This window comes from Sander lucioperca, chromosome 4 (genome assembly GCF_008315115.2).
Source record: "Sander lucioperca isolate FBNREF2018 chromosome 4, SLUC_FBN_1.2, whole genome shotgun sequence".
Lineage (NCBI taxonomy): Eukaryota > Metazoa > Chordata > Actinopteri > Perciformes > Percidae > Sander > Sander lucioperca.
In genome coordinates, this window is record NC_050176.1 from 45,329,987 (window position 1) to 45,357,920 (window position 27,934).

A 27,934-nucleotide genomic window follows, 5' to 3' on the forward strand; every position below is an offset into this window, starting at 1 on the left:
AAAATATTTCCACAGATAGAATGAAACTCTGTGATTAATAGGTCTGTATTCAGCTGATGGGGTGGGGTTTTAGAACCGCTAGGTGAAAAGGAGGCTCTGAAGGCATCTGAGAAATAAGTTGGAGTGGATGTATTTATAGATCGGCAGTAGTGAGCAGGAGTTTGATGATTGGCGATGATTTGAAACAAGGTGGAGAACCTGATACACTGATGGTCTGAGACACCCAAATCCTCCACATCCAGAGAATCAATGGATAGACCCAGTGTAAAGACTAAATCCAAAGTATGACCACGGTTGTGAGTAGGGCAGGTAACATGCTGAGTAAAGTTAAAAGAGTCCATAGTTCCGAGAAATTCAGCACTGGCATTGGAAGGAATGTCCACGTGAATATTGAAGTCCCCAGAGATTAAAATCTTATCATAGCCTAAAACCACCGAAGATAAAAATTCAGAAAATTCAGTTAAAAATAGAGAATTCTGTTTGGGAGGGCGGTATACAGTTACACAAAGGACAGGCTTTATACCACCTGTTTTAAACATAAAAACCTCAAAACTGGTATAAGCATTTGAACCAACAGGAGTGCACCGGTGGCATTTTTAAAAAATAACAGCAATACCTCCTCCACGGCCACTAAGCCTGGGTGAGCTAAAGAAGTCATAGTCAGGGGGACATACTTCTAAGAGCTGGCTATATTCACCAGACTCCAACCAGGTTTCAGTGAGGAACAAGAAATCTAGCATGGTGGAGGAGATAAACTCATTTAGAATAAAAGTGAGTTGGCCATAATTCTACAAAACAATAGTTAGATTAATTATATGTGGAATAATATAGCCTACATACATTATGAGCACTTTTTTAAACCTTGAGTTAATACTGATTAAATTGATTAATAATACTGGAAGAGTAGATCTGAAGATTGTTTTTTTTAAAAATCTTTTTTTGAATGTTAGTTTCATAGAATAATGATGCAAATAAATGCAAAGTAGAAAGTAATTCCTTTTTCCATTTTTACAGTTATCATATCTGTTCTGGTATTTCTTCTATTTATTGTGTTAATTGTGTTAAAATCAAAGACCCGTAGCCTTATTCTCGGTTTCACCAGCAGAGAGTGCTAGAGGAGTAGAGCACATCCACAGAAATGTTCAAACAGCATCATAATGGAACTGAAAGCTCTTGGGGTGTATGCACCAGGGTAGTGCATTTTAGACAGCATTACAGTGTGGAGTGATTCAGCAGATCTAGCAGACTAGTGGAAAGAGATGTTGCTGCTGATGTTATGTTGTTATTGTTGTTGACTGAGCCTGTGAAAACATATCAGACAAAATGTGTGAACAGAAATAGAGGTGTGAGATAGCCCTTGTCCCTGATGCTGAAATTACAAACTCCTGACATTAGCTGTATTGACAGAGGGAGACCTTGACACTCGTCTGTTGCTGGTGGTGGTAGACACACACACACACACACACACACACACACACACACACACACACACACACACACACAGACACACACACACACACACACACACACACACAAACAAACTGTCAAATCATATTCCATCAGACAACATTAGTCTACCGACGGTGCAGTGCAGTTGAGATTCAGACTGACCCACTTTCTCCCCATGCAGGGGGAAGTCTGTAACTTGCAAGTGACTGGGAGCTACTGTTCTGTGCTCACTGCTCTCTGATCCCCCTCTGGGCCGAGTGGTGTGTCTGGTCTTCTCTGCTTGCTCACAGAAGGACAGCCTGTACCCAAGTTCACCCTGTCTCTCGTTCTCCCCACTCTTCTTTCTCTTCTTTGCAGATGCTCTTCATTATTGTTTTAATTTATTTATTCTATCTATTTGAAGTTTTTTTTTTTATGTCCTCCTGATGTCCCCTAATACATGTACCTCACTTCCCCCTGTGCTGTCTTCTTCTTTCTGTATAGTAGATTTTGTTGTTGTTGAAAAAACTGATGTTGAACACAACACTATCAAATGTCTTCATACTCACCAATTTAAGGTCTGTCCTTTAAACAACACTCATCACCAGATAGGAGGGCTAACTATGAACCACAAGAAGACCATCAGTGTCTTTGTAGTCCCCGCTTCTGTGATCATTGGTGCACCAATACTCTAACATCTGCAAAAGGATTAGCCTTTAACTTTTCCAGGGAAATGAACAGAAGAAGATAGAAAGCAATGTAAAAAAAAGGAATATGTTGTATTCATGTTTATCGAAAATGCACACATGAAAACCTTTCCTTCTCCTCATGTGTCCCCCTCTCCCTCAGGATAGAGTGCATTTTTACAGCAGTAGCAAGGTAGAGTAGCTGCGGCTGTCAGCTGGCTTTTGGCATGAAGCCTCACTAAACCTCTGATACAAAAAAACACTTTCCTGTTACTGTAGCTGACATACACACATTAACATGCATGCACGTGCACATGCACACACACATACACACACAAACACGCTTTGTAGCCACATCTGTTCACATGGAGCAGGATTTTCGTGTGTGTGTGTGTGTGTGTGTGTGTGTGTGTGTGTGTGTGTGTGTGTGTGTGTGTGTGTGTGTGTGTGTGTGTGTGTGTGTGTGTGTGAGAGTATGTGTGTAAGCGGATGGGTCTTACTCACATCATACAGCAACTCTTTACAGTCCTCATCTTCCTCTCTCATGACTGTGAATGGTTGATTTTCAATTGGCATATATGGATGTTTGGACCTCTGAGTGTTTTGTATGACATTGTGGAAATCCAGTAGCTGTTTCCTGGCTTGATGTGGAGGGACAAAGGCTGATTCTCCTCCTGATCCTTCAACTAAGAAGAGAAAGAAGACTGAACAGGATCATTTTTGGAGCCAATTCATTGATTTTTCTTCTTCTGTATTTTCAGTCGAGGAGTTCAGATGAACACTAATTTGAATGTGGATTTCTTTGGAATACCGATATCAGACAGCATACACAGCTTACTGCTTATTTCTTTTTTTAAATTTATACAGTAACACACTGTTTTTTTGGCATCTAGTAGATGTGGTACAATTTTGTTGAGACAGAGAGAGGTAGAAAGGTGACGTCATGGCCCATGCTGCAGCACACCTAAAGAAAGCTCGCGAGTTTGAGGCAAATCCAGAGTACAGTGCTCTACAGAAAGCCAGGGAGAGGAGGAGACGGCATCGTGAGAGAGCCGAGCGAAAGCGGCAGGTAAAACGCACATAATACTCTGACAAAATCATATTCACAAGTTTGTGTCATGTTTTGTGCTTCTTACCATTTTTTTGATTTCAACAACACATGCTTTTGTGGGCTTTAGAGTATACTGTATAGGGCAGTGTATTGGCAAGAATCTGGCGATATGATACGTATCACGATACATGGGGCACGATTCAATATATTGCAATATATTTTGATACTGTGCGTAAGGCAATTTTTAAGTATAATTTTAGAAAAACTAATATTTAAAAAAAGACATGATGTGCATAAAAGTCAAAGAAGTTTACTTTAGGTAAACAATTTAGTACACAGAAAATCAAACTGCCAGTTTGGGATTGTGGTTCACAGGTTCTTAGTGAGCAAATGTTTATATGCTAAAGTAGGCCAAAGTTCAGCCATAGCTACATTGTTAGCTTCTAGCAAAAAGTCAGGCACTGCTAGGCACTATTAGGCAAGGACACTAGTGGTGCGTCTCAGCATAGCCATCTAGCGGTAGGAGGTTTAAACACAACATTAACGTGAACCACTGTCTTACATGAATTTTTGCACGTAAACTAAACTAAAAAAAAAAAAAATTGCATTTTTGAAAATCGATACAGTATTGCTAAATAAAATATCGCGATACTCAAGTGTATAATATTGATTTTTTCTTACACCCTTAATACTGTAAGCGTTGGTGATAGCCGGACATGAGACTGGGTTGTGGGGGTTGCACAGATGTGGATGTGGTTGACCGTACAGGGTTCTGTTGTTGCTGTCCTGCTGTCCTCTCAGATGATTTATCTATGTAGTGTGAGTGAGATTGATGATGACAGATGTGAGAAAGGCTCAAGCTCAGAGGGAGGTCACATGCTGGTTGCATGGAGAGACCTTTTGGTAATATTTGAGATTTAAAAAATATACGTTGGGTATGGTATAAAGAACAAGTTAATGGAGAATGGGGAAAAAAAGAAAGTAATGGACATAGTGGAGTCAAATAATTGATTTTGCAGAGTCCAATATTTTTTAAATATTGGACACAGGGTATCATTGCTCTTATACCATGAACATTTACCAAAGATAAGAAATGGAAGCTTTTTCTTTAAATAATCATAATTTTTTTAATCTGACTTGTCCATTAACCCATGCATTGGTTACAGCATATCTACAAAGGAAGCATTTCAGTCGTCCTCACACAGGTCTGATGGAACAGATACACTTAAAACCATTTTTACCCTTCAAGTTGTACTTTCTTCCGTTTCACGCACCTAACTACAGTGATTGTGTGTTGGGCTCTGAGCACTGCCAAAACGGAGGTGACCTACACTCAATACTGTGAACCTTAAGCAATCACTTAGATTGACATTTAACTGTCTAACTGAATGGAATGAAGTTTGAGGTGTTCTGACAATTTTAACTGATGTCGGCCAGCCAAATGACATATATAACTAATAGCTATAATAAGAATGTCTAATCTATTCAAACTTTTTGTCAGTAGTTAGTAATAGTTAGTATTTAGAGACTAAAATGACTGAAATAATCTAGATCAAGTGGCTAAGTTTTTATAAACTGCCACACGCTCTTTATTTAAATCAAATCTGTGTTTGACAGCATTTGTCCTCATTAAATCAATATTATGTGTACTTGGGGTAATCATACAGGCCATGACAGTGGTAAATGAATACCATTAGTGGCCTGATGTACACATAAATGCAGTTGCTAATGAGATATTTATGATACTGTTTTGTTGTTCCTCCAATGTAAGCACAGAAATGGACACTGTACAGTGTATAATCCAGTATCCGTCATGACATGACTGACTGCAGGTCAAATCCTGAACAGATACAGAGATAACAGATGGTTCTCAATCAATCCCATCTTTGTGTGTCTGTCTGTCTGTCTGTCTGTCTGTCTGTCTGTGTGTGTGTGTGTGTGTGTGTGTCTATTATTATGTGCATTTGTGATTATAATCTGAAGTGGTATATAAACGTGTTATCCAAAGCACAAAGCAGTATCTGGTATATTCTGCAATCATGACTGTAAAAGCATGTGCTCATTGATGCACATGGGTAAAAACATGGTTATAAGTTCTCTGAACCATGTCTACACATCAGACATTTTCTACATTCTCCTAATGATAAACAAAGGTTTGTGTAAGGTGATATGAGAACTGTGTTCAGGCTCAACTTCTATCACTCTATCACAACCCTTGGTGTTCCTGGAGAGCACCGCAGGCCATGCGGCCCCCAGCCCGGCTCAAACCCAGCTGTCAGGCACCCCACCCTGGGTACACACGGCAAGGGGTTGTGGTCTTCATTGGAGAGAGGGTCTGGAAAGGTAAAAATAGCCAAGGCGGGAGAGACAGTGAGGGTTAAGGGAAAGCTAGAGGAATAGTAGGCAGGACTGGGTCTTTGCTAGACTCAGTTCACAAATTAAGGCAGAGGTATCCAAGACTGAAGAGATTTTGCTGGGCGAGGGATTAAAGGGCATAGAGAGGGGAAAGAGTGATGGTGATAGTAAAGGAAGTGGGAATTAAGAGGAGACATGGACCGATTTAATGGATTGTAAGATTGATTGATGCAGCCAAACATCACAGAAGTGCTTTTACATAAGGACCATAGCGCAAAGTGAGAAACTGCAAGTATTGGACAATATAATACCATACAGTGAGTGAAGAAAGGCAACAGTTTTAAGGTATAGCTGGGACGTTATTAACTCATTTGGATGGTAACCATGGGCAACGCAGCATCATGCAATACCTGTGGATCGAATAAAACTTTAAAGACCACTGGGAGTGACAACGATTTAAACCATCACACTGACTACTACGGAGCCATTGACTCTGGATCTGAAGTTCATGATTCACTGGTAAGAGGTGGGAAGAGAAACATGGCTCATCAGCTTTCACGTTTTCTGTTACATTGAGGAAGTGTTCAAGAAAGCGTGTTGTATTAATCGCTTTGCTGCTACTGTTTGTGTGTGTGTAGAAGAATGACCCTTGATCCTACAAGGGTATGGCCTCATCCCAGACATGCGATGAGGAGTTTGATTGTGCTGACCTTACAAGTTAACCCCCAGTTATGTTTGATTGACAAGTTAATGTCTAAACCCACTAAAAAAAAGGTTCAAATCTCGTCAAAACTCTCTCAAATCAATACAGCCAGTAGTCCTTTCTTTGCAAAACTAATGACATTTGAGTAGCAGAATAATAGATCCATACATTTTGTAAGTAATATCTTTGTAAATGTTCCTAATTAATCAATAATGATTAATCGACAGAAAATGAATCATTAAACATTCCCTACCTTCTTTTGTCTTACTGTATGTGATAGTGAACTGAAGTCTTTCAGGTTTTGAGTTTGGACAAAACAAACACTTTTTCTTATTTTAACTTTAATTTATATTTGTACATTTGTCGTTTTGTCTTTTCTTTCTTATTTTTCAGAAGGATGTGTGTGTGTGTGTGTGTGTGTGTGTGTGTGTGTGTGTGTGTGTTGCAGCTGCTTGTGCAGCCTAGATGTCTGGTGGTTAAATTTGGAATAGCCTACTCAGACAAACTATTGATACAAGGAGGAAGTTTTACTTCAATACAACCATGAAACACTCTCTGAACCCTCTATATTAGTTTTATTTATATCAAAGAAACTCATCACGCACAGCAAAATACAAGCTACTTCCATCTTTCTAAAATGACTTGACAAAAACATGGGGTGAAAAAAATCACTTGTAAATAATGAAATTAAAGACTAGTCTGTATAAAAATTGGAAAACTCTAGTCTGTCAAATGTTTGAAGTTGCTATATACAGACATTAGCAGCAAACAACTATTTGCTACATGAAGATAGTGGTGTAATGGTGTCCTGAGCAGAAAGTCAAGTCACACTCCCTCTGTGTGTTGTAATCTGAGTTTGTTCTTTGTTTTGGTAGCCGGGCATGTTGAGCACGTGAGTCCCTCTCTTTGAAACCGTTGGTTGTATGTAGCACCTTTAGGTCTTTTTTTTGGTTTTTGTGTATGTGTTGGGTAAAAGAAATATTGTTTATATACACAATTTCTTTGTGTAATAAATACAGTCTGACCTGTGTTCTGAACTAACCCTTACTGTGACCTTCAAACATATTTCACCTCTACAATAAATACCAAAAGTAGACCTGAAACTTCATGAGCCAACATTGAAACATGCTTGTATTCCTGTTCCTAATATCAGCCTCCCTTCTGTCTTCATCTCTCCAGTCTGACAGTAACACCAGTTTCCTGCGGGCTGCCAGAGCGGGGAACATTGACAAAGTCCTTGACTTCCTGAAAAATGGAGTAGACATCAGCACCAGTAACCAGGTAAGGAAACATTGAAGATCTTTCTGTTTCTGCTGTTGCTTACGCTGTAGGATGTCAATTGTGCATTGTGCAACAGGAGGACAATGTAGGGACACAAAGTCATGGAACAATCGACTCGGTACACGTGTTATTAACCCCTAGGTTCATTTTGCCCCGGAATTGTCCTTTAAGCACCTTGACTTAAGGACAAACCGTGTCAGTTGTAATTATTTTTTATTCATTGTGTTGTTGTCAGCAAAAGAATGGTATTTTTAGTCAAGAAAAAACGAGTTTTAGAGTCAACAAAATCTTGATTTGTTTTTGTTATTTGAAATTAATATGTTTCTCTTCATTCAACAGCAAATACTACTAGAATAGGTTTACATGCCAAAGCATGTATACCTATGTTCAAAAAACAGATTATGTTTCTCATACTGCCCATTGCTGCTATGCCTTCACCTGAAACACTCTCACTCCTAGCCCGCCTTCCTAAAAAGCCCAGTCTGTTCTGATTGGGCAGCTGGCCCACTCTGTTGTGATTGGTCAACCAAATTCAAACAAGCCACTGGGCGGGCTGTGCTTGCTTAGGCAACACCTATGGGCAGCACATATGAAAAACTGGGCCTGCTTTCTCAATCAATGACATCATTAATTGAGGAACTTCAACAGGAATGTGGGCAAGCCGTTTTCAGGCAGTTAAGAAAAAGTTGTGGGAGAGAAAGCTCCATTTGGAGTGACATTTTTTTTTTGTACTTTATATATCTAGTACATACACAAAAAAAACTATATAACACACTAAAAGACGGTAAAACTAGCATAATAGGGGCTCTTTAATGGTTCGTTGAGCGCACATGCTACTCACATACAGCACATGCCACTGTCACAGATGTAGGTCACAGCTATTTAATCTAACCTTCTCTTGGCTGTGTCACAGGTGGCATCACACAACTGAGCTAGGTCAGCGCATTCTTTAACCTGCTAGTCCGCCTTCACAAGATCAGAACCACCCTCACAGCTACAATTACTCCCCTCCTCTTCCCTCCACCACACACATTCTTCCCTCCAATCTCAGCTGTATTTGACGGACCTACATCCCTCTGACAGCTGCTCCTACCCCATACCCACCCCCAACCACATTCCACTGAGGGGGAGGTATTTGGGAGGGTGCACAATACTTCCCCCTAGATCTCTATACACCCCCTCCCCCCTCCAACCGCCCTTTATATGTCAATGTGATTTACAGTAGTCACAAGGTAGCTTAATATTGTACTGTCTCATTGCCATTGGCCTTTTGTATTTCTCCAGCCATTCAATAGCAACTATTTATACACTGGGCTGTAATTGGTTGGCAGACAGGAAGTGGCAACTGCCCACCCATAGCTCTGCTATTTGTTGTCATGGGCACCATTGGGGTTTTGTTTTGTGTACCAAGAGGGAAGCCAGACTATTCAGGGCTGTGATTACACACACACACACACACACACACACACACACACACACACACACACACTCTCTCTCTTTCTCTCACTCACACACACACACACACACACACACACACACACACACACACACACACACACACACACACACACACACACACTCTCTCTCTCTTTCTCTCACTCACACACACACACACACACACACACACACACACACACACTCTCTCTTTCTCTCACTCACACACACACACACACACACACACACACACACAAACACACACACACACACACACCCTCCCTGCAACAGGAGAGACCTGCCCTTCATAGTATCTGTCAGATGATCACATTTGAGCCCTTGTCAAGTGCCCAAAAATGCAAGTGACATTTTCATATATATCCCAGTGATGCGTTTCTCTCATCTCAGTGTGTGTGTGGTGTGTGTGTGTGTGTGTGTGTGTGTGTGTGTGTGTGTGTGTGCATGTGCGTGTGTGCGTGCGTGCGCGTGTGGCCATGTAAATGCATTAGGTAGATAAATACCACTCGGCTCATGACCTTACCCTTAAGTTGGTAACTGTAGGTAATATTACTCGAATAACTGATAATACACACACACACACACACACACACACACACACACACACACACATGTACATTGATAAACTTAATTGACATTAAATTCAAAATTTGAAGACACATATTCCTGCTTGTGCATGCTTAAATAATATTAATAATATTTCAAGGAGATAACAATTTCTACAACCTGCACAGTGAGGCCTAGATGATGATTCAAAAGTATTATGTTACAGTACCTGTGATTAGCAGCGGAATTGCTCTCAAGGAAATGAGCAGATCAGAATCATGTCAATGGAAAAGCACTCCACGCAATTACAGAACCATTATCTATAATAGTACTGTCAGCATTGCAGTCAATTGAGTCAGAGCTCTGTTGATGAGAGCAACAACAGACGAGACAGATGCAATTATATAAATCTAAAATGTAACATTTGATTAATCTACAATGACTTTAAAATTAAGGAACTTTATATCAAAATACAACTTTGATTACTGTTACTCAGTTGGCTATTTACAAATTTCAGCACAGTGTTATCACTTGGATAACATTTGCACTGTTAGTAGCAGCTCAGGTCATGGCGGAAATAACATCCTATTGTTACAGTGTTATTTTCTGTATTGATAGCAGCTAGATCCAGGACATGTGTCCTAAAATTAATAATAATATACAGTATAGATAGTCTGAAAGACAGCGGGACAAGCTGGAACTTCACACAGGAATTTTGAGTGTTGCCCTCGGCGAAGTGTTCATTTCTAAGAGTCAGATCCTAGAAAGCAGCAACAGGTCCAGGATCTGGCGCCATGGGCAGAGGGCTGTCCAAGTTAGTTAAAGGGAGGGAGAGAAAGAGATACTGCCTGTCTGCCAAATCCACAGTCGAACTATTGTAGTGAGTAAGTGAGATAAAGAAAACAAGTTCTTGACAGATAACTGTAGCTCCCAGTTTTTAGGCAGTGTGACTTTGTGAGCTCCCAAACATGTATTTGTATAATATCTGTTCATTTTGGACTCATCTGTCTTTGTATGTGTGTGAGATTTTGGTCCATTCGAGTGTGTCATTTTTGTGTATGTGAGCTGTTGCGTTTCTATGTCCTCACAATTAAAGGCCCCTCTAATCTACCCAAATGTTAATCCTTGGTGAGTGATATTACTCTTTAATCTGCACACATTTACATTATTTCCTGTTTTTTCTCTTATATTTATCCCTTCTGACTCTTTGGCCTGTAAAACAGCGCCAAATAATTGTAACCATTTATTACCACGTGTGATTATAACAAAGGTTAACGGTCATAAGGCCGTGAATATTAATCTGCCTTGGACGGAGCTCAACAGTGTCCCTCCTGCCAGGAAGCACTACAAACTGCCAGGGATCACTGTGTTGGGCTGAACATCCATTAGCTAAATGAAGCTTTCACTTACAGCTCAGAGGAAGAGGAGATTTAAATCAGTTTGTGTGACAGAGAGTGTGTATTTGTGAGTCCGTTGGGGCTTTTGCTTGTTTCTCTTGGAATACATAATGGTAGAAATGTGATTGAAACTCTATAATAAGATTGCATTATTCTTGCTGTGTCAGTAAGTCCACCATTTCACTTTCTGCATGTTCAAACCACAGCAGAGTTGTTTCTCTCTGTTCTATTCTCGTAAATTACAATAATTGGGTTCTGAGAAATTCTCAAAGAAGGAAAATACATAAGTGATATTTTTATTCCTTAGGAAAGAAAGACATAAATGCCTTTTTTAAGTATTTTATTCTTACACATAATGGTGGCTCTCATGTTTGCTTTTTAAAGTCATATATCTGTGACTTGACCTGACATTCACTTACATACTTTGGCCTCTGAGGAATGCCCTTTTTTCTTTTTGAAAGGTTGACAATTTCAGCAGCTTCTACATATGAGTATCCATGTTTGTTTGTTTGTTTGTGTGTGTGTGTGTGTGTGTGTGTGTGTGTGTGTGTGTGTGTGTGTGTGTGTGTGTGTGTGTGTGTGTGTGTGTGTTGTTTCCTATATGCCTTCTATGACTGTGCAGAAACATGACACCCCTTTGGCTGTTTGGCATTTGGCAAATCAGAGAGAGAGAGAGAGAGAGAGAGAGAGAGAGAGAGAGAGAGAGAGAGAGAGAGAGAGAGAGAGAGAGAGTGTGTGTGGGGGGGGGGTGCGTGTGTGTTGTGCTTGCACTGGGGAAGGAAGGAGGCAATAATAGAGGTGTAAGCATCACAGCTACTCTTTTACATCAGTGCCAGGAGAGCCTTCAGAGCCAGGAGGCACAGTCTCTCTTTAACCCATCTGATACAGCCTGCAGGGGGGAGAAGAAGACAGGCGAACCCAGTTTGGATCTAACCCAGAGGGGTAGTGGAAGGAGGCAGGGGACTGTTGCTGTCAGAGCTCCATCACTTCGAAATCCAGCTTAAAGCACCATTTTAGAAGGCGAGAGGTAGAAAAGACATTTGGTTTGATAAAAGAAGCAGCAAACCCGAAGGATAAAAACGTGGTCCCGGTTTAAGATATTATTTTAGTTTCAGAGAGAAAGCACAGAATGGAAGAAGATGAGGATGAGGTGAATCATTCTTGTGTGTTTATACATGTCTGTCTCAGAGGAAATTTGCTTCTGCATGCGGTGTTTGTATAAATACATGAGTTTCACTGCGATTTCCTGTCAGTGTGTGAAACATTTACACTCTACTCCCCTCCTCTTGTGCTGCTCGTAACCTGTACCACTGGTTGATGGATCAGAGACCTTTGGTGTACTGTAATGATCACACCAAACCTGCCTGAGGGAAAAATCAGCAATATTTTCTCTGACTGATACAGTACTTCTCGTGTTTGAGTCGCTTGCTTCTTGTCGCTTTTCCTTTTCTTTCTTTTTTTTGTTGTTGACATTTTTGTAGATTACCACACTGTAAGAATCAAAATGTAATATGTATTTGAATGTTGTTTTTAAGTGCATATTTTACACACAATAACATTTAAAAAAAAATCTGTTGTTGAAGAAAATGTTCCCACTACATTTAACATTGCTCTAATGTGATATTGACATTGACACTATCATCTGTGCAATACAGTGTAATTTGACACATCATATTATTGCCTCATAACAGTATGCATTAAGACTTCAGCAACATTACATTATACTACTCTTCATTATAGTAGTATGCATACTTGTTTCTTGAAGTCTTATGTTAATGTTTTTTTTCCAGAATGGTCTGAACGCACTACATCTGGCAGCGAAGGAGGGACACAAGGATTTAGTGGAGGAACTGTTGGAGAGAGGAGCACCTGTTGACTCTTCCACCAAGGTACATTCACATATTAATATTATGTTAGTTGTTAGGGTAACACTTTATAATAACCATCATTCATAAATGGTAAATTGATAGTTAATAAACTTTAGATAATAGTTATTCTACTGTTAACAATGTAATAATGATTTATAATGGTTACTTATTATTAGTAACTCTATAATGTTAATTATTATTATATTATATGAATTACCATTTTACTGTTAACAGTAAAATAACTATTAAGTAAAGTTTCGTTACCTATAATTAATTAGCGATGGTTATTGTAAAGTGTTACTTTTGTGAGTGTTTATCAACTTTCCAGATACGAACATATCACAGTTTGATCTAAAGCCCTACATGGGGGAGGATGTGGAAAAAAAAAGAAGGGAGGGAGGACAGTGACAGCTGGGTGACAGAAAGAGAAAGTAAGCAGTGCACATCAATGTAAGTAATAGTGGTATCACTTGTAAAGTACTACATAAATCACTGCTTCTCTCTTCTTCTTTTTTGCTTCTCTCTTGAACTATGAAACTTGATTCGCAAGGGTAGTGATGGACCAGAAGGTGATTTAAGAGGGACAAAGTCATATGAAAAGAGTTTAATTTTGTAACTTTATATATTCACAATAACAAGGTGTTCTCAAAAAAGTCCAAAGTGAATGTCTTGTGCGTTTCTGGATTCTTTCTTTTGGATGGCTTCCTCTTTTAACATACTGTACATTGAGATTATAACAACATTTTAAATCAGTTTAGTCAAGTCTTACGCTTTGAAAAAGATCACAGTGCATCATGATCAGATATTCTACCTTTCCTGGAAAGGACAGAGGGTTGAGAGTGAGGGTAAGATACTTGGCAAGGGGTTTGTTTTTTGACTCTGATATCTTATGTGTCAGGTTTAACAGCTAGCAACAGTAAACAGCTGGCAAATAATCTGTCACCCTGCTGCCCATGTCCTTGGATTGACATAAATTTGGCCTTTGATATTAATCAGTCAGTAAGTCCTGAAAATAAAAACGGATGATGATCATAACATTATCAAATTGCATCATTTGTTTTTAAGGAGCAGATATTACTGTAATAGAGGTTTGTGTGTCCATCACACCTTTTACACTTGCATCCCTTTCAAGCAGCTCTAATCTTTAAGGTGTTTATACCCACACAGGATGCACACTTGGCTGGTGGGCTTAACCCTGTTTTTGTTTTGCAGAAAGGAAACACTGCCCTCCATATTGCCTCACTGGCTGGACAAAATGAAGTAGTCAGACTACTGGTGAAGAGAGGAGCAGATGTCAACTCTCAGTCACAGGTGAGAAGCTTCTCAATGATCAAAAGCTACTACTGTAGATAATCTAAAAAAACGGTGTGTAACACCAACACCTAGAGCAGTTCCAAATTTTACTGTACAATTAATTGTCTCAGAAATAATCGCAATTACCAATACAATTGTCTCTTTCAGTCATAAATAGTTAAAAAAAAAAAAAAAAATCATGTATGTACTACTTTTTCAAACAAAGTAAAGTTTTGAATCAATCCAAGAATACATCTTTTGGTTATATATCACTGTTATTTGACCCAGATAATGTAGTAACACAGGTACACAGAAGGTATGAAGTAATCCACGCCTCTTTATTATCATAAAACATTGTATTTTTTGCTTAAATTAACATAAATCTGAAAACTACCATAAATGGTCATACCCCTTAGGACCTTAGCTAATGTTGGCAATTAATTGCAGTTTAAGAAACGGCGATTGTGTAAAAAATATTGCGATTAGACAATTATGTAATAATTGTTACAGGCCTACCAACACCAAGAAAATGATTGACTGAATGTGATGAATTATGTGTGTGTGCATATATGGACTGTGCATACATGGACTGTATGCATTTGCCTCCACAGAATGGCTTCACTCCACTCTACATGGCAGCCCAGGAGAATCATTTGGAGGTGGTGCGATACATGTTGGAAAATGAAGGGAACCAAAGCATTGCAACAGAGGTATACTGATACCCTATTTTCCTTTTCTTTTCTTTAAATTGATTGAATTAATTTTACTTGTTTATTCTTCTCTGCTTCTCCAGGATGGCTTCACGCCACTGGCCATTGCTCTCCAGCAGGGCCACAATGCAGTGGTCTCTCTGCTATTGGAACATGACACGAAGGGTAAAGTCCGCCTTCCAGCCCTGCACATCGCAGCCCGCAAAGACGACACAAAGTCTGCCGCACTGCTGCTCCAGAATGACCACAACGCTGACGTCCAGTCTAAGGTGAGGAAAGGCTACAGAGGAAGAAATTCAGTGAGGAGAGAGGCATAGATGGGAGTGCCAGATGGGAGTGGGGAGAATGTAATTACAAAATGGGATAGGGAAGAAGGAATTGAGGGAAGCAGTAAGTGTGTGATAATGCATCTGACTAAATGGAGGATTTAAATGCAGGTTTATTTATTTTATCGATTTATTTGCACACCATTTTGGAATATGATAATTTTAATAGACAGAGCCTCTCTCCGAATGCTTTGTTTGCTTCCTTGTCTTTGCTTTTTGTTTTCTATTTGTGCGACCTTGTAAACTTACCCTGTGTTATATGTCAATGTTGTGGTAAGCCCCTTTCCCTAACAACCCTACATCCTATTCCCCCTTTCTCTCTCTATGCATCCTAACCAGATGATGGTCAATAGAACTACGGAGGTATACATACTCTATCACCTCTTCATTTAATTCCTTTTTGTCACTTTTTAACCATCTCTTTCAGCTTTTTTGTCCTGATGACTTTAAGGACAGGAATTCCTGCATGTCAGAATTATGTACCAATTAGTATGAACGCATGCGGGTGACTATGCTGTGCTACACACTCCTGCATGGCTGACAGCAACAGACATCGTGTTGTATTCCTAGATCCCAGAGAATGTTAGTTTATGGCATTTTAATTAAATATTGTTTTTCATTTCTTTTTTAATTTTGAATCAATTAATCACTCTTTAAAATAAATTAGCGTTACAGATTTTGATACTTGACTGAAAAACTGATAGCATTCCAATCAAACTTCGATTTTTTATTCACTGCTTTTTCTCTGCATAACCTACAGCATGTATACTTCAAAGCATTGTTTTACCTCTCTGAATCACATTGTTGATCTTAAGTTAACTCTGTTTCTTAATTAAATTGCACCATGTCTATCAGAATGGGAAGGTAAGGAGTAAACCCACCTACAGCTGTGTACTGTAGATATTATGGCTTATACTGTATATAAATGTCCATTTGTCCGTCCAAGCAGACACACAGTGTATAGTTGCTTTGTGTATTTCAGTTTTGTTTTTAATATCCTTTGCGTTTAAGTTTAACTTTTGGTATTCAAAAACCAAACTGCTTTGATTTTTTTTCACCATTTTTTTTAGCAAGCATGGCAGAATTTCAGGGGTTTTGCATGCATTATGTATTGCCTGTGCTATTTTGGGGTATGCTCATTTTTGTATGCTTCTTACACCGATGGGTCTAGTTTCTTTTTTCAGCATGCTGCCTCATCGTTGCACTGCTTCAGTAGAGTCAGGTTTCTTTCCTGTATCTGCCACGGCAAAATCTGATCTTTCTTTCTTTCATTCTATGTTCTTTTATTCTTTCTTTCTTATGTTCTTTCTTTCATTTATTCTTTCATTTATTCTTTCTTTCTTTCTTTCTTATTTTAATTTATTCTTTCTTTCTTTCATCTCATTTCATCTTACTTTGCTCTTCTCTTGCAACTGTTTTCCTTTTTCCTCACCTGTTGTTTCAACCAATCTTCTCTTTCTTCATTTTTGTGTCCTCTAACCTATCTTTCCTTTACTTTCCCTCTCACTCTCTCCTTCCCTCTTTCCTTGTCTGTCTCAAACAGAGTGGGTTTACCCCTCTGCACATCGCGGCTCACTATGGTAACGTGAATGTCTCCACCCTGTTGCTGAACAGAGGAGCCGCTGTGGACTTCACAGCCAGGGTATCGCCCCATTTTCACTTAAGAAATCAAGAGATTTTGTACTGCTGTCTATTAAAACATTTGTGTTTGTACAGTGTATTTACTTTTTACCATATACCATAGAACTTTCCATTTTAATCTTAGTCTTTAATAACTGCATTTCCCCTTGGCCTGTCAAAGGTTGCATTTGTTTTTGCATGTTTTCAGCTGCATTGCTTTCTTGAGATTGGTCCATGAATTTAGTTTCAGTTTCATTAAATGCAGTTGGGTAGTTAGTGATGTAACTGTATATTATTGCCCTCAACTCAGAAGGATTTAAACCATACAAACTAAATTATTATTAAAACAGATTGTAGGACTTTCTATGTGATGTGGCATTGGAATTATTTTTTTATGTCAGCTCCCAATCACAACCACAAATTATATTTTCGCTGTGTAAATTGAATAGTATTTGTGGTAAAGTTAACTTTCTTTTGTTTTCTTGCCTGCCTTGTCAGAATGGGATAACGCCTCTCCATGTGGCCTCCAAGAGAGGCAACACCAACATGGTGGCCCTGCTGTTGGACCGAGGGGCTCAGATAGATGCTAAAACCAGGGTGAGACTCTTATTTAAAGTCAAGACATCAGCTTTTATTAAATAGTCACAATTCTGCAGCCACCCCCTAGTGACTTTCTAATAGTCTACCAACCACTTGTGGATTGCCTCTTTTGTCGAAACAGATTGGATTAATGTCTACACTTTGTGTATATTTATGCGTTTGTGCCTTCGTCTGTGCATGTGTGATTGTCCCGCAGGATGGCCTGACCCCCCTGCACTGTGCAGCCAGGAGTGGTCATGACCCAGCACTTGAAATTCTGCTGGAGAGAGGAGCTCCCATCTTAGCCAGAACCAAGGTAGTGTACGGCTGTGCCATTACTGGATCAGCATACCCCAGAGTTGTGCTACAATCAAAAAACATCAGGCTTTTAGTAGTATTTCACTTGAAAAACACACAATATATTGTACCTGCATTTCCTCCTCCTTTAGCTTCTCATCTCAGCCATCTCTTCAATGTAAATGCTTTTTCTGACTTTTGTTATCTACCCATGCACCATCACCTTTGTCCTCACACAGAACGGACTGTCCCCACTGCACATGTCAGCCCAGGGAGACCACATAGAGTGTGTTAAACTCCTGCTGCAGCACAAGGCGCCTGTTGATGATGTCACATTGGACTACCTCACAGCGCTGCACGTCGCAGCTCACTGCGGCCACTACAGAGTCACCAAGCTTCTGCTGGACAAGAAGGCCAATCCCAATGTCAGAGCATTGGTAGGGATTCACAGGAAATAACAACTGTACAAGCACAAAGTAGCTATCAACACAGACTCACAAATACAGCAAATACACATGCAGGTATACATAACCATGTTCAGACAATACAGAGTGCTTTTGATTCCTATAATGCCTGTCAAATTTAACATAGTAAAACAGCATCATTCTCTTCAGTAAGATGTGAGACCATTAATCAAGAGTGGAACAGAAGACATACAGTCATACTTACCAATATACAATTCATGACTGCCTTATTACGTCATTACTTACTATGAAAATGCTCCTGATGAGTGCCAAATTACCTGTAATAATCCGATAAAGGGCCAATAATAAAATAAAAATACATTTCAACCTCCAGATGTACGTAGATATAGTATTTATCTGTCTATTTTTGTTTTTCTCTCTCTACCAGAATGGTTTCACTCCTCTCCATATCGCTTGTAAGAAGAACAGGGTGAAGGTGATGGAACTGTTGGTCAAATATGGAGCCTCCATCCAGGCCATTACTGAGGTAAGACACTTTGTGGGAATGTCTCAGAACAGCACCTGTAAATACAGAACACTTTTCTGTAAGGAACTTTGCATTGTATGCTCATATTCCTGCCTCTCTCTCTCTCCTTCTCTCTCTCTCTCTCTCTCTCTCTCTCTCTCTCTCTCTCTCTCTCTCTCTCTCTCTCTCTCTCTCTCTCTCTCTCTCTCTCTTGCTGTTTCTAGTCTGGTCTGACTCCCATCCATGTAGCTGCCTTCATGGGCCACCTCAACATCGTTTTACTTCTGCTGCAGAATGGAGCATCTCCTGACGTCCGTAACATTGTGAGTACTGACAAATAGTTTATTCAGCTCTCTGTAGTCAGTAGTCAGAAATACATAAGGCAATAAAGTAAACAGTACTTTTAGTATTTTTTCCACCATCAGTTTATCTAATGCAACAACCTACAGAAGCAGGTATTTTCAGAAATCCTGAGTGTTTCATTCAGCACAGCATCATAACCCTCATAAATGTTCTGTCTTTGCATATCAGCGTGGTGAGACAGCTCTCCACATGGCAGCACGAGCAGGTCAGATGGAAGTGGTTCGCTGTTTGCTGAGGAATGGAGCATTGGTTGATGCTATAGCCAGGGTGAGTCATCTGTCGCATCATCAGAGTTAATCACTGTTTCCTCTGTTTATCATAAATAAGCACTATTTCATCCACACATACTCATGGGTCATATCGCCTGCCTCAGCTCTGGCTACTGTGTGTCGATCTTTTCTAATATAATTGTTTCTAACTGTCTCTCTGCCTTTTCATTCCTCAACCACAGGAGGACCAGACTCCCCTCCACATTTCATCCCGTTTGGGGAAAACTGATATTGTCCAGTTGCTGCTGCAGCACATGGCTCATCCAGATGCTGCCACCACCAACGGCTACACTCCCCTCCACATTTCGGCCAGGGAGGGCCAGGTAGAGACTGCTGCCGTGCTGCTGGAGGCCGGAGCCTCACACTCACTGGCCACGAAGGTGAGCAGAGGATAGAACATGATGTACACTGGCAGAGAAATACCTGATCAAACAAACAGATGCAAGATTATTATTTAGGCTCACAAATATCCAGTTAAACAATTTGAATATGCAGGTTTGAAACAAACTTTTCCCTTTTTTCCTCCACAGAAAGGATTCACTCCGTTACATGTAGCAGCTAAGTATGGAAGCCTCGATGTAGCAAAACTTCTCCTTCAACGCAAAGCTCTCCCTGATGATGCTGGCAAGGTGACTCGAAAATCAGGATTATTTATACACTCAAATACTATGGAACATAATAGAGAAAAGGTGAGGTTATTCCAGGACAATTATGTCTCTGAAATAGCCTCATTATAGGGTAGAAAATAATTGTTGTACGCAGGAAGAGAAAAACAACAAAATCATAAACGTACACTGTTCTATAACAGAAATACTAATCATTAAATCAAATGCTTCCTCTTACAGAATGGCCTGACTCCGCTGCATGTGGCAGCTCATTATGACAACCAAGAAGTAGCTCTGCTGCTGCTGGATAAAGGGGCATCGCCTTATGCTACTGCAAAGGTTAGACAAAGGATTTTAAAGAAGAGCAGTACTTCAGACACTTGCACAATATGTGATGCATTCTGCTTTAGCAGCTATTTTGTGATCAAGCACTGCATTTTACTTTTTTTTACTTTTGCATTTTACTTTTCAGCTTACTACAAGATCTTATTGATTATAGTAGTGACACCAAGAGCTGGAGAGTGACGCTAAGCAGTCCTTTGATTTTTAGGAGCTGATACCAAAACCTGAGATATTCTTGATATTTTAGATTTTACCTGCACAGTAAAAAGGAATCATAAACACTTGCTGTTTTAGCTACTGTTTAAAATGTATAGGGGGGATTGTAACCATATGGAGTGATGTTGTTGATAGCATCAACAATATAGCATCAATATGCAACAATATGCAATATAGCATCTAACTGTTCACCTTACTCCCTTTCCAGAATGGCTACACTCCTCTCCACATTGCAGCCAAAAAGAACCAGACGAACATCGCGTTAGCACTGCTGCAGTATGGAGCAGAGACCAACGTTCTGACCAAGCAGGGAGTCAGCCCTCTACACCTGGCAGTCCAGGAAGGGCACGCTGAGATGGCTAGCCTGCTGCTGGGCAAAGGAGCTCACGTCAACACAGCCACCAAGGTCACAGACAAACACAGACACATTTTAATACTTTGGTCAGACAATTGTTTTAATATTGATTAGCCACTGCATCTATTACTAAGGGTGCAGGTGGCACCATTAGATCTTATATTTTCATAGGACATAAGAATCGAATCGTATGTCTTTAATCTTGCAACCATTCAGAATATGCAAAAATAAGGTGACCAGATTTCTGGGACATTTTCAGCTCAGAAGCGTAAATACCTCCAAAACAGGTAATGTTTTTATCTTTGTAAAACTTAAAACGGGGACACTGCCCCTCACTAGGCCTATAGCTGCACTGGGGCACAAGCCTCCCTAGGGGGGTCCATGGGCATGTTCCCCTGTAAGAAAATTTTAACATTGAAATGCATCAATCTGGTGCACTAAAGAAATCCAGAGGTTAGACTTGATTATTCTTATCTGTGGATGGAAATATCTGTGCTGTAGCTTGAGCTATTTTGCACTTCAGAATTTTAACCATGCACACACAGGTGGAATAGTTTTTTCTTCATATTTTTGCATTAATGTCACTAGGAAGCATACCAGTAGAAATATATATTCATATTTGTAAGTGGGATATATATATAAGTAAGTGGGATTGTCTGGAATCTGGCAATATAATAACCATTATGGTGGAATACACTGGCTAAGCAATTTACAAAAATGTCTGTACTGACATAAATAGTTTACATGAGAATACATTATAATTTGTGCCCAAAGTTGGAGACCATGTAGAAATTTTGTTGCAATTTCAAAACCGGATTACCCGGGAGCCGCTTGTTGTACTGATGCATGTGTTGAGTGAAGAGTTTGTGAGATATTTCACAGAGAGTAATAGTGTGCAGAGGTTTATGCAGAATGCAAATATGATAACATTTCATGTAAGTTCAATGTTAATTTTCTCGCAAACCATTTGTCACAGCAAGGGGGTTAACACTTTTGCATGCACTATATCCGTGTCACATTCTCATTAGGGTTTGAGCCCCCCTAAAGGTCTGATCCTAGAATCGCCCCTGCTGCTACTTCATACTTGTACTCCACTACACCTCAGAGGGAAAAGTTGTAATGTTTACTGCACCACATTTATCTGACAGCTTTTGCTTTATTGCTTCAGGCTGGGCTTGTTTCTGCAACAGCTCATTGAGTATCGGATACAATTAAAACTATTGAGGAAATATTTTCCTTTGACATTGGTCCAGTATTAAACGAGATCGCTGCAGTCCACGGCGAAACAAGCTACAATGTACAGTAAGTTAATAGGACAATTGTCCAGCTTGTATTCATGTTCATAAAAGTGCTCGTTTTGCCACTGACAGGCTCAGATTAATATTCTAAGTGTCTGACAACATTATGGAAAGGATTTCTAAGTAGGTCGACCTTTCTATTAAAGAGTAAAATCCTTTTTTTAACAATAAAAAGTCTGCAAAATTGCATTTGCTAAACCCACCAGAGTATGTACTACCATGTAAATAAACAGTAATTTTAGCATCGTAAAATATGGGCATTCTAGAACATCTCTGAGCTCTGAGCAGCGCTTGCTCTGGCTGAGCCTGCGTGTGTAGGGTGCACGACTATACGTTTGTCAATGTTTTCTTTCTTTCATTCTAATTTTGTGTCTGTCTGTCAGTGAAAACCGGGGACAGGTCACCGAAACCGGGGACTGTCCCCGGAAACCGGGGACTGTCCCCGGAAACCGGGGACGTCTGGTCACCCTATGCAAAAGGGATTGAGTTACAGGTTTTTTTTTGTAGTGTCCCACATACCAATAACATGTATAGTTTGCAAATCAAGTGTTTCACCTAAGTAGTTACACACACACACAGACAGACACACAACACTAAGACAACTCTGTGCTCTGTATGTTACAGACCGGACTGACGCCTCTACATCTCGCAGCCCAAGAAGACAGAGTCAATGCAGCAGAAGTAGTGGCCAAGCATGATGCCAACTTGGATCAGCAAACTAAGGTACACACACATTAATGTACACACAAACATACTAAAAGGCATACACATACACAAACTAGTCACCAATGATGTGAATTTATGGAAGTGAAGACAAAGATTTGTTTTTAATTTCTATGTTGAAGTCCTACTGTAGAACATCTTGGAATTATACCCGCTGGCTAATTAATGGGAATCCCCCAGTGTATTATGTATCTTATTTTATGTGCATTCACCGCATGAGATTGCATTTTACCGGCTGCTTTTTAAATGTGAGGAATCTCACTACTCGCAACAATCTCACTAAATCACAAATCGTAACACATACTGTACATACAAATTCAGCATATCTGCCACCTGCTGTCTTTATACAAACATGGCAATGTCTACATCATACATCTACATCATTCAGAGGGCGTTGATCTATGTTGCTATACACAGCTTCTTCACAAACAAGTAAAACAAAGCAGACACAATTGGAAAAGAAAATCTCTCTGTATCAACTCCTCATTCTCTCTACGCTCCAGCTCGGATACACCCCTCTCATAGTGGCATGTCACTATGGCAATGCCAAGATGGTGAACTTCCTGTTACAGCAAGGTGCCAGCGTCAACGCCAAAACCAAGGTAGAATTCAAATGTCAAACTTACCTATGTGTAGAAACGCTGATCAAATTAAACTGCAAAATTAAGCACAAGACATAATACAGTTTAAGTCTCTGTTAATTTAGATATATAAAATATTTTGTTCTACAGAATGGATATACACCCCTTCACCAGGCAGCACAACAAGGGAATACACATATTATCAATATGTTGCTACAGCATGGTGCCAATCCCAATGCTACTACAGTGGTAAGAAGAAAACAAATTATTTACTCTCTTCTCATTAATAAGCAATGTTTTTTTTAAAAGAAAAGAAAGTAAGTAAGTTTTTTTTTTGTCACATTATCTCTGTCTTCCTGTTAGAATGGAAACACTGCTCTGTCTATTGCCAGACGTCTGGGTTACATCTCTGTAGTGGACACACTGAAAGTCATCACTGAGGAGGTCATCACTACCACAACGGTAAGCTTGTGGTACCTCAAGACTCAGGATGTTTTGTCCTAAATTTTCCAGAAAACCTAATGAACTTTTCTCTAATTTGGTTGTTTGTCAATGACTGTGAATGGGGGCATCAGACGGTCACAGAGAAACACAAGCTTAATGTTCCTGAGACCATGACTGAGATCCTTGACGTGTCTGATGAAGAAGGTGAGTTACTCTAAACAGAGAAAGCAAAAAACAAAGAACTTACTGTGTACTGTACTGTCGGCGTTTTTTAGGCTACGGATACTATAACTCAAAACTGACCTTGGACAACACGTGCTAGCTCTCTTTTCCATTGTTCAGTAGTCATAAAGAGCTGTGTATTGTGGGTGATGTAGCCGTGGGTCTTAAAGCTGTATGTTTCATAGCTTTGAGGTTGGAAGACGAGCCATTATCTGAGATGTCTTTGGAGCTGGAAGGTACTGCAAAATGTATGACCTGCTCTGCCAGCTTCGTGTGGACTTTATTTGTGTTCTTGTGACCAATCAGTGAGACATATTGGTAGCGTTCAGTAATGCATTTACTTTTTGCTAAAACAATGAATTTTGTCTCTAGCCTTTTACTCCAAAATCCGATCCCCAGAGAGCCTGCCTCTAGAGAGTCTGTATATGGCTGATATTTGCTGTTGTGCGGTTTATATACCTGATTTTAGATAAGAAGGCCTTTCCATGATCTAACATCTCGTTGTTTATTGGGTGTAATCAGAATTGACTGGTTTTAATGCAATGGTGGAAACTAACTGTATGAAATGTGTGGGGCTGTTGATATGAGCATGACATTTATAATTATAGATAATTGAGGAATGAACTGACTAAGTTATGGTGACATACAAAAATCTATTTTCAACAAGGTTGTCAAGTCTTCAGAACCAGTGAACCGTTTTACAAAAGCAATCTGTGAGCACTGCTCAGACGTAGATCGCAAATGGTGGCAGCGTCATGTTTCACAAATGATTGTCCCTCGCAAATTGCAGATGCATTTTGTGAGTCCTCCTACAGGGCTCTCATGCATGATGTAAAGTAAGTATGGTGTGTTCTGATGAGTGAAAAATGCAAAACTAAGCAAGGAGAAAATTATCTCACATTCAAATCTCCCCCTCCCCTCATCCTGAGACTGGAAGTTTTAAAATAGTTCAATGACATGAGCTGAGATGGAAAATACAAGCAGCAGGACTGTGGACATGTTTGAATAAATACAGTACAAGTCATAATCTGGACAATTTTTGTTTCTCAAAAAAGAATAATCTTTCTTTCTTTGCAATATATCAAATGGCAAATCTTTGTTTCCCAGGTGAGGACACTATGACAGGTGATGGAGGAGAGTATCTGAGAGCGGAGGATCTCAGAGAGCTGGGAGATGACTCTCTGCCAGGACACTACCTGGACGGCTTCAGCTACATGAGCCACAACCTGGACAGGTCACGAACAATACATACATTCTCACACTTAACAAAAACGTAACAAATGACAGCACAGGTGTAAAGCAGGTGATGACACATTGCTCATACTGTCATCCACTGGCGTTGACCGACCTGCCATGATGCAAACACGCAACCAGGCAGTAACATATAAAGACACTCAGAAAATCCAACCTGCTTTTTCACAACAGGTCACAGCACACTCCCATTCACCAAAGTTTCCATCAGAAAGAGGGAGTTTTCATCGAAGACATGCTTACAAGCCACCAGGTGAGGACAAAGCATACAAATAGGGTATGGTTGTCATTTTGTTGGTTTAGGCTTTTGTGACTCCAACTGGCCTGTTTCTTGGTCTGTAGGTGTCAGCACTGTCTAGAGAGCACGATAAGGACTCGTTTCGTCTGAGCTGGGGTGCTGAGCACCTTGATAATGTGGTGCTATCCTCCAGTCTGCTACATTCTGGGTATACACACACACAAACACACATACAAACATTCACACCGTTCCCTGGTGTAAAAGTGACACTAAAGATGTGTATTTATTCTTGAAATCGAGACTCCATCTTTTACATGCTTTTGTTTACTATCAGGAGTGTATGAGTCACGTCTAAATCAGTTTTAATTTTTCACTCCTTCGCGTCCAGGTTTTCTCTATTTTTATTCTTTTATCTTTGCTGCTGTGTCTTTTTCTGTCTCTGGTCAGGTTTTTCTCACATTTACCTATTCTTTTTCTCTTTTTGTTCATTGCCTTGTTGCCTCTTTGTGCACTCTCTTGTGTTGGCTGTGTTTGTGATTGTGATTGTGATTGTGATTGTGATTGTGTGTGTGTGTGTGTATTGTTGTATTCTGCTTCTAGCCATTCCTCTCCGTGCCTAGACCATGACAACAGCAGGTGATACTCTTTATTCTTTGTTTTTGCTACTCGTTCTTCTCTCCTCTGTGCCCGTACTTTTTTTCTCATTCACTATTAAATTATCTTCTTATTACCATACTATCTGTCCGCATGATTTCATAAATGCATGACTTTACATGTCCAGGTTTTGTTTACTAGAGATGTCTCAATCAAGTTTTTTATTCTTGATGTAGATCTGACTCCTTTAATCTTGAGCATCTGCTCAAATTCCAAAAACAGCAACAACAGTTTGGCTATAGACATATTTAAGTTAATATGTGCTAACTTTTCATATACAGAAACCTTGAGTATTACTGTAAGAACGTATTACTTGTTAATATTTAATACCTATTTACTCCCTGACATACAAGATTATCCAGAAATAATCTTGATCAATGCCGTCCTCTTGCTTGCCTGGCTTGCAAATTACATTTTGAGTGGAATGAAACTGGAAAGAGAAAAGGCTGGAATTAAATGAAATGAAATTATTTGTATCTGCTGAGATATGCTTGTTGTTATATCAGTACTGAATGGGGTCATTAAAATGGTTCCTTCTTACTATAATATTGTCTGCATGGAGGCTCATAGTCAACAGATTTAACATCTGTGCCGAAGTATTGCATTTATTAACCATTAATCTTAAAAAACACTTTATTTGACATCTTGCTGGACCCTCTTCTTCAGCTTCCTGGTCAGCTTCATGGTAGATGCCAGGGGCGGGGCCATGCGTGGTTGCCGTCACAATGGCCTGCGAATCATTGTGCCACCAAGAAAGTGTTCTGCACCCACGCGGGTGACATGCAGGCTGGTGAAGAGACACCGTCTGGCCTCTATGCCCCCTATGGTGGAGGGTGAGGGGCTGGCTGGTCGCATCATTGAAGTGGGACCCACTGGAGCCCAGTTCCTGGGGTAAGTGTGTGTTTGAGTTTGTGTGTGTGTATTGTCTTGTGTGAGTGTGTTTACACTGTTGTGTGGTGTGTTCATATGTTCTTCTTCATTCCCTCTCTGTGCTGCGCATGGATCAGTAAGCTCCACCTTCCCACAGCTCCACCCCCTCTAAATGAGGGTGAGAGCCTGGTCAGTCGCATCCTGCAGCTGGGTCCTCCAGGAACCAAGTTCCTCGGGTAGGACTATGGTTGGGGGACACCCTACCATTCTGGAAGTGATCACATACTCACCCATATTTTTCCACTGTGTCCACCTGAGATTTTTTTTAGTTTTCCATAAGATATTTATGAGTAACGCTTTTTTGTTTTTTATTTTGTTACTTCCTTTTTTCTTGGTACTATAAAAGTGCAAGCCTTTGTCTGAAACCACCCGACCTGTTGTCTTGTGTTGTTGCGTTATCCCCATGCTTTCCTCAGTCTATAGTACCAATCCCCAGACTTGTTTCTCGTAGATTCTGCTCCTGATGTGGAATGGATTTTCTCTTTTTGTTTAAATATTTTTCAAATGACTTTTTCATGAATATGTTTGTTCTACTAGGCATGTAATGCAGCTGATGTTTTTACACACAAATTTTAATCTTGTGTTCCTATTTGTTTTGTTTGTTTCTTTTCTTGCATAAATCAACCCAAACATCATATTATCTCTGATGAAACCAGCTCTGTCAAACTGTTACCACAAATGTACTTTTAATTTCAATTTGTGTTTGACTTTACCTTGTCACCCTTTTAGGCCTGTGATTGTGGAGATCCCCCATTTTGCAGCCCTGCGGGGAACAGAGCGAGAGCTAGTGATCTTGAGAAGTGAGACAGGAGAGAGCTGGAGGGAACACCACTGTGACTTCACTGAAGAGGAACTGAACCAGATACTTAATGGCATGGATGAAAGTAAGGGATCCTAACTAGACTGTGATAAGCTAACCAA

At 39.9% G+C, this 27,934-nt stretch overlaps 1 protein-coding gene across 16 annotated transcripts in view; it reads left to right on the forward strand.

Moving 5' to 3' along the window:
• The window catches only part of ank2a (ankyrin 2a, neuronal), a 76,432-nt gene that overhangs the window by 15,487 nt on the left and 33,011 nt on the right, over positions 1 to 27,934 (forward strand). Inside the window, exons 1-31 of one of the 16 annotated variants that reach the window (XM_036000290.1) lie at positions 2,653 to 3,183; positions 7,403 to 7,504; positions 12,690 to 12,788; positions 13,980 to 14,078; positions 14,672 to 14,770; positions 14,854 to 15,039; positions 15,436 to 15,459; positions 15,952 to 15,960; positions 16,640 to 16,738; positions 17,215 to 17,313; positions 17,513 to 17,611; positions 17,832 to 18,029; positions 18,445 to 18,543; positions 18,747 to 18,845; positions 19,054 to 19,152; positions 19,337 to 19,534; positions 19,685 to 19,783; positions 20,000 to 20,098; positions 20,526 to 20,723; positions 22,595 to 22,693; positions 23,197 to 23,295; positions 23,425 to 23,523; positions 23,638 to 23,736; positions 23,850 to 23,922; positions 25,048 to 25,174; positions 25,366 to 25,444; positions 25,534 to 25,637; positions 26,030 to 26,065; positions 26,750 to 26,974; positions 27,091 to 27,189; positions 27,743 to 27,897. In XM_036000290.1, coding sequence (XP_035856183.1) covers positions 3,058 to 3,183; positions 7,403 to 7,504; positions 12,690 to 12,788; positions 13,980 to 14,078; positions 14,672 to 14,770; positions 14,854 to 15,039; positions 15,436 to 15,459; positions 15,952 to 15,960; positions 16,640 to 16,738; positions 17,215 to 17,313; positions 17,513 to 17,611; positions 17,832 to 18,029; positions 18,445 to 18,543; positions 18,747 to 18,845; positions 19,054 to 19,152; positions 19,337 to 19,534; positions 19,685 to 19,783; positions 20,000 to 20,098; positions 20,526 to 20,723; positions 22,595 to 22,693; positions 23,197 to 23,295; positions 23,425 to 23,523; positions 23,638 to 23,736; positions 23,850 to 23,922; positions 25,048 to 25,174; positions 25,366 to 25,444; positions 25,534 to 25,637; positions 26,030 to 26,065; positions 26,750 to 26,974; positions 27,091 to 27,189; positions 27,743 to 27,897 — 3,424 coding nt within the window. In that variant the 5' untranslated portion in view covers positions 2,653 to 3,057. Of the gene's footprint in view, positions 1 to 2,652; positions 3,184 to 5,686; positions 6,040 to 7,402; positions 7,505 to 12,689; positions 12,789 to 13,979; positions 14,079 to 14,671; positions 14,771 to 14,853; positions 15,040 to 15,435; positions 15,460 to 15,951; positions 15,961 to 16,639; positions 16,739 to 17,214; positions 17,314 to 17,512; positions 17,612 to 17,831; positions 18,030 to 18,444; positions 18,544 to 18,746; positions 18,846 to 19,053; positions 19,153 to 19,336; positions 19,535 to 19,684; positions 19,784 to 19,999; positions 20,099 to 20,525; positions 20,724 to 22,594; positions 22,694 to 23,196; positions 23,296 to 23,424; positions 23,524 to 23,637; positions 23,737 to 23,849; positions 23,923 to 25,047; positions 25,175 to 25,365; positions 25,445 to 25,533; positions 25,638 to 26,029; positions 26,066 to 26,749; positions 26,975 to 27,090; positions 27,190 to 27,742; positions 27,898 to 27,934 lie in introns of those variants that run through there. The other 15 variants (XM_036000287.1, XM_036000300.1, XM_036000295.1 and 12 more) reach the window with 15 other exon arrangements.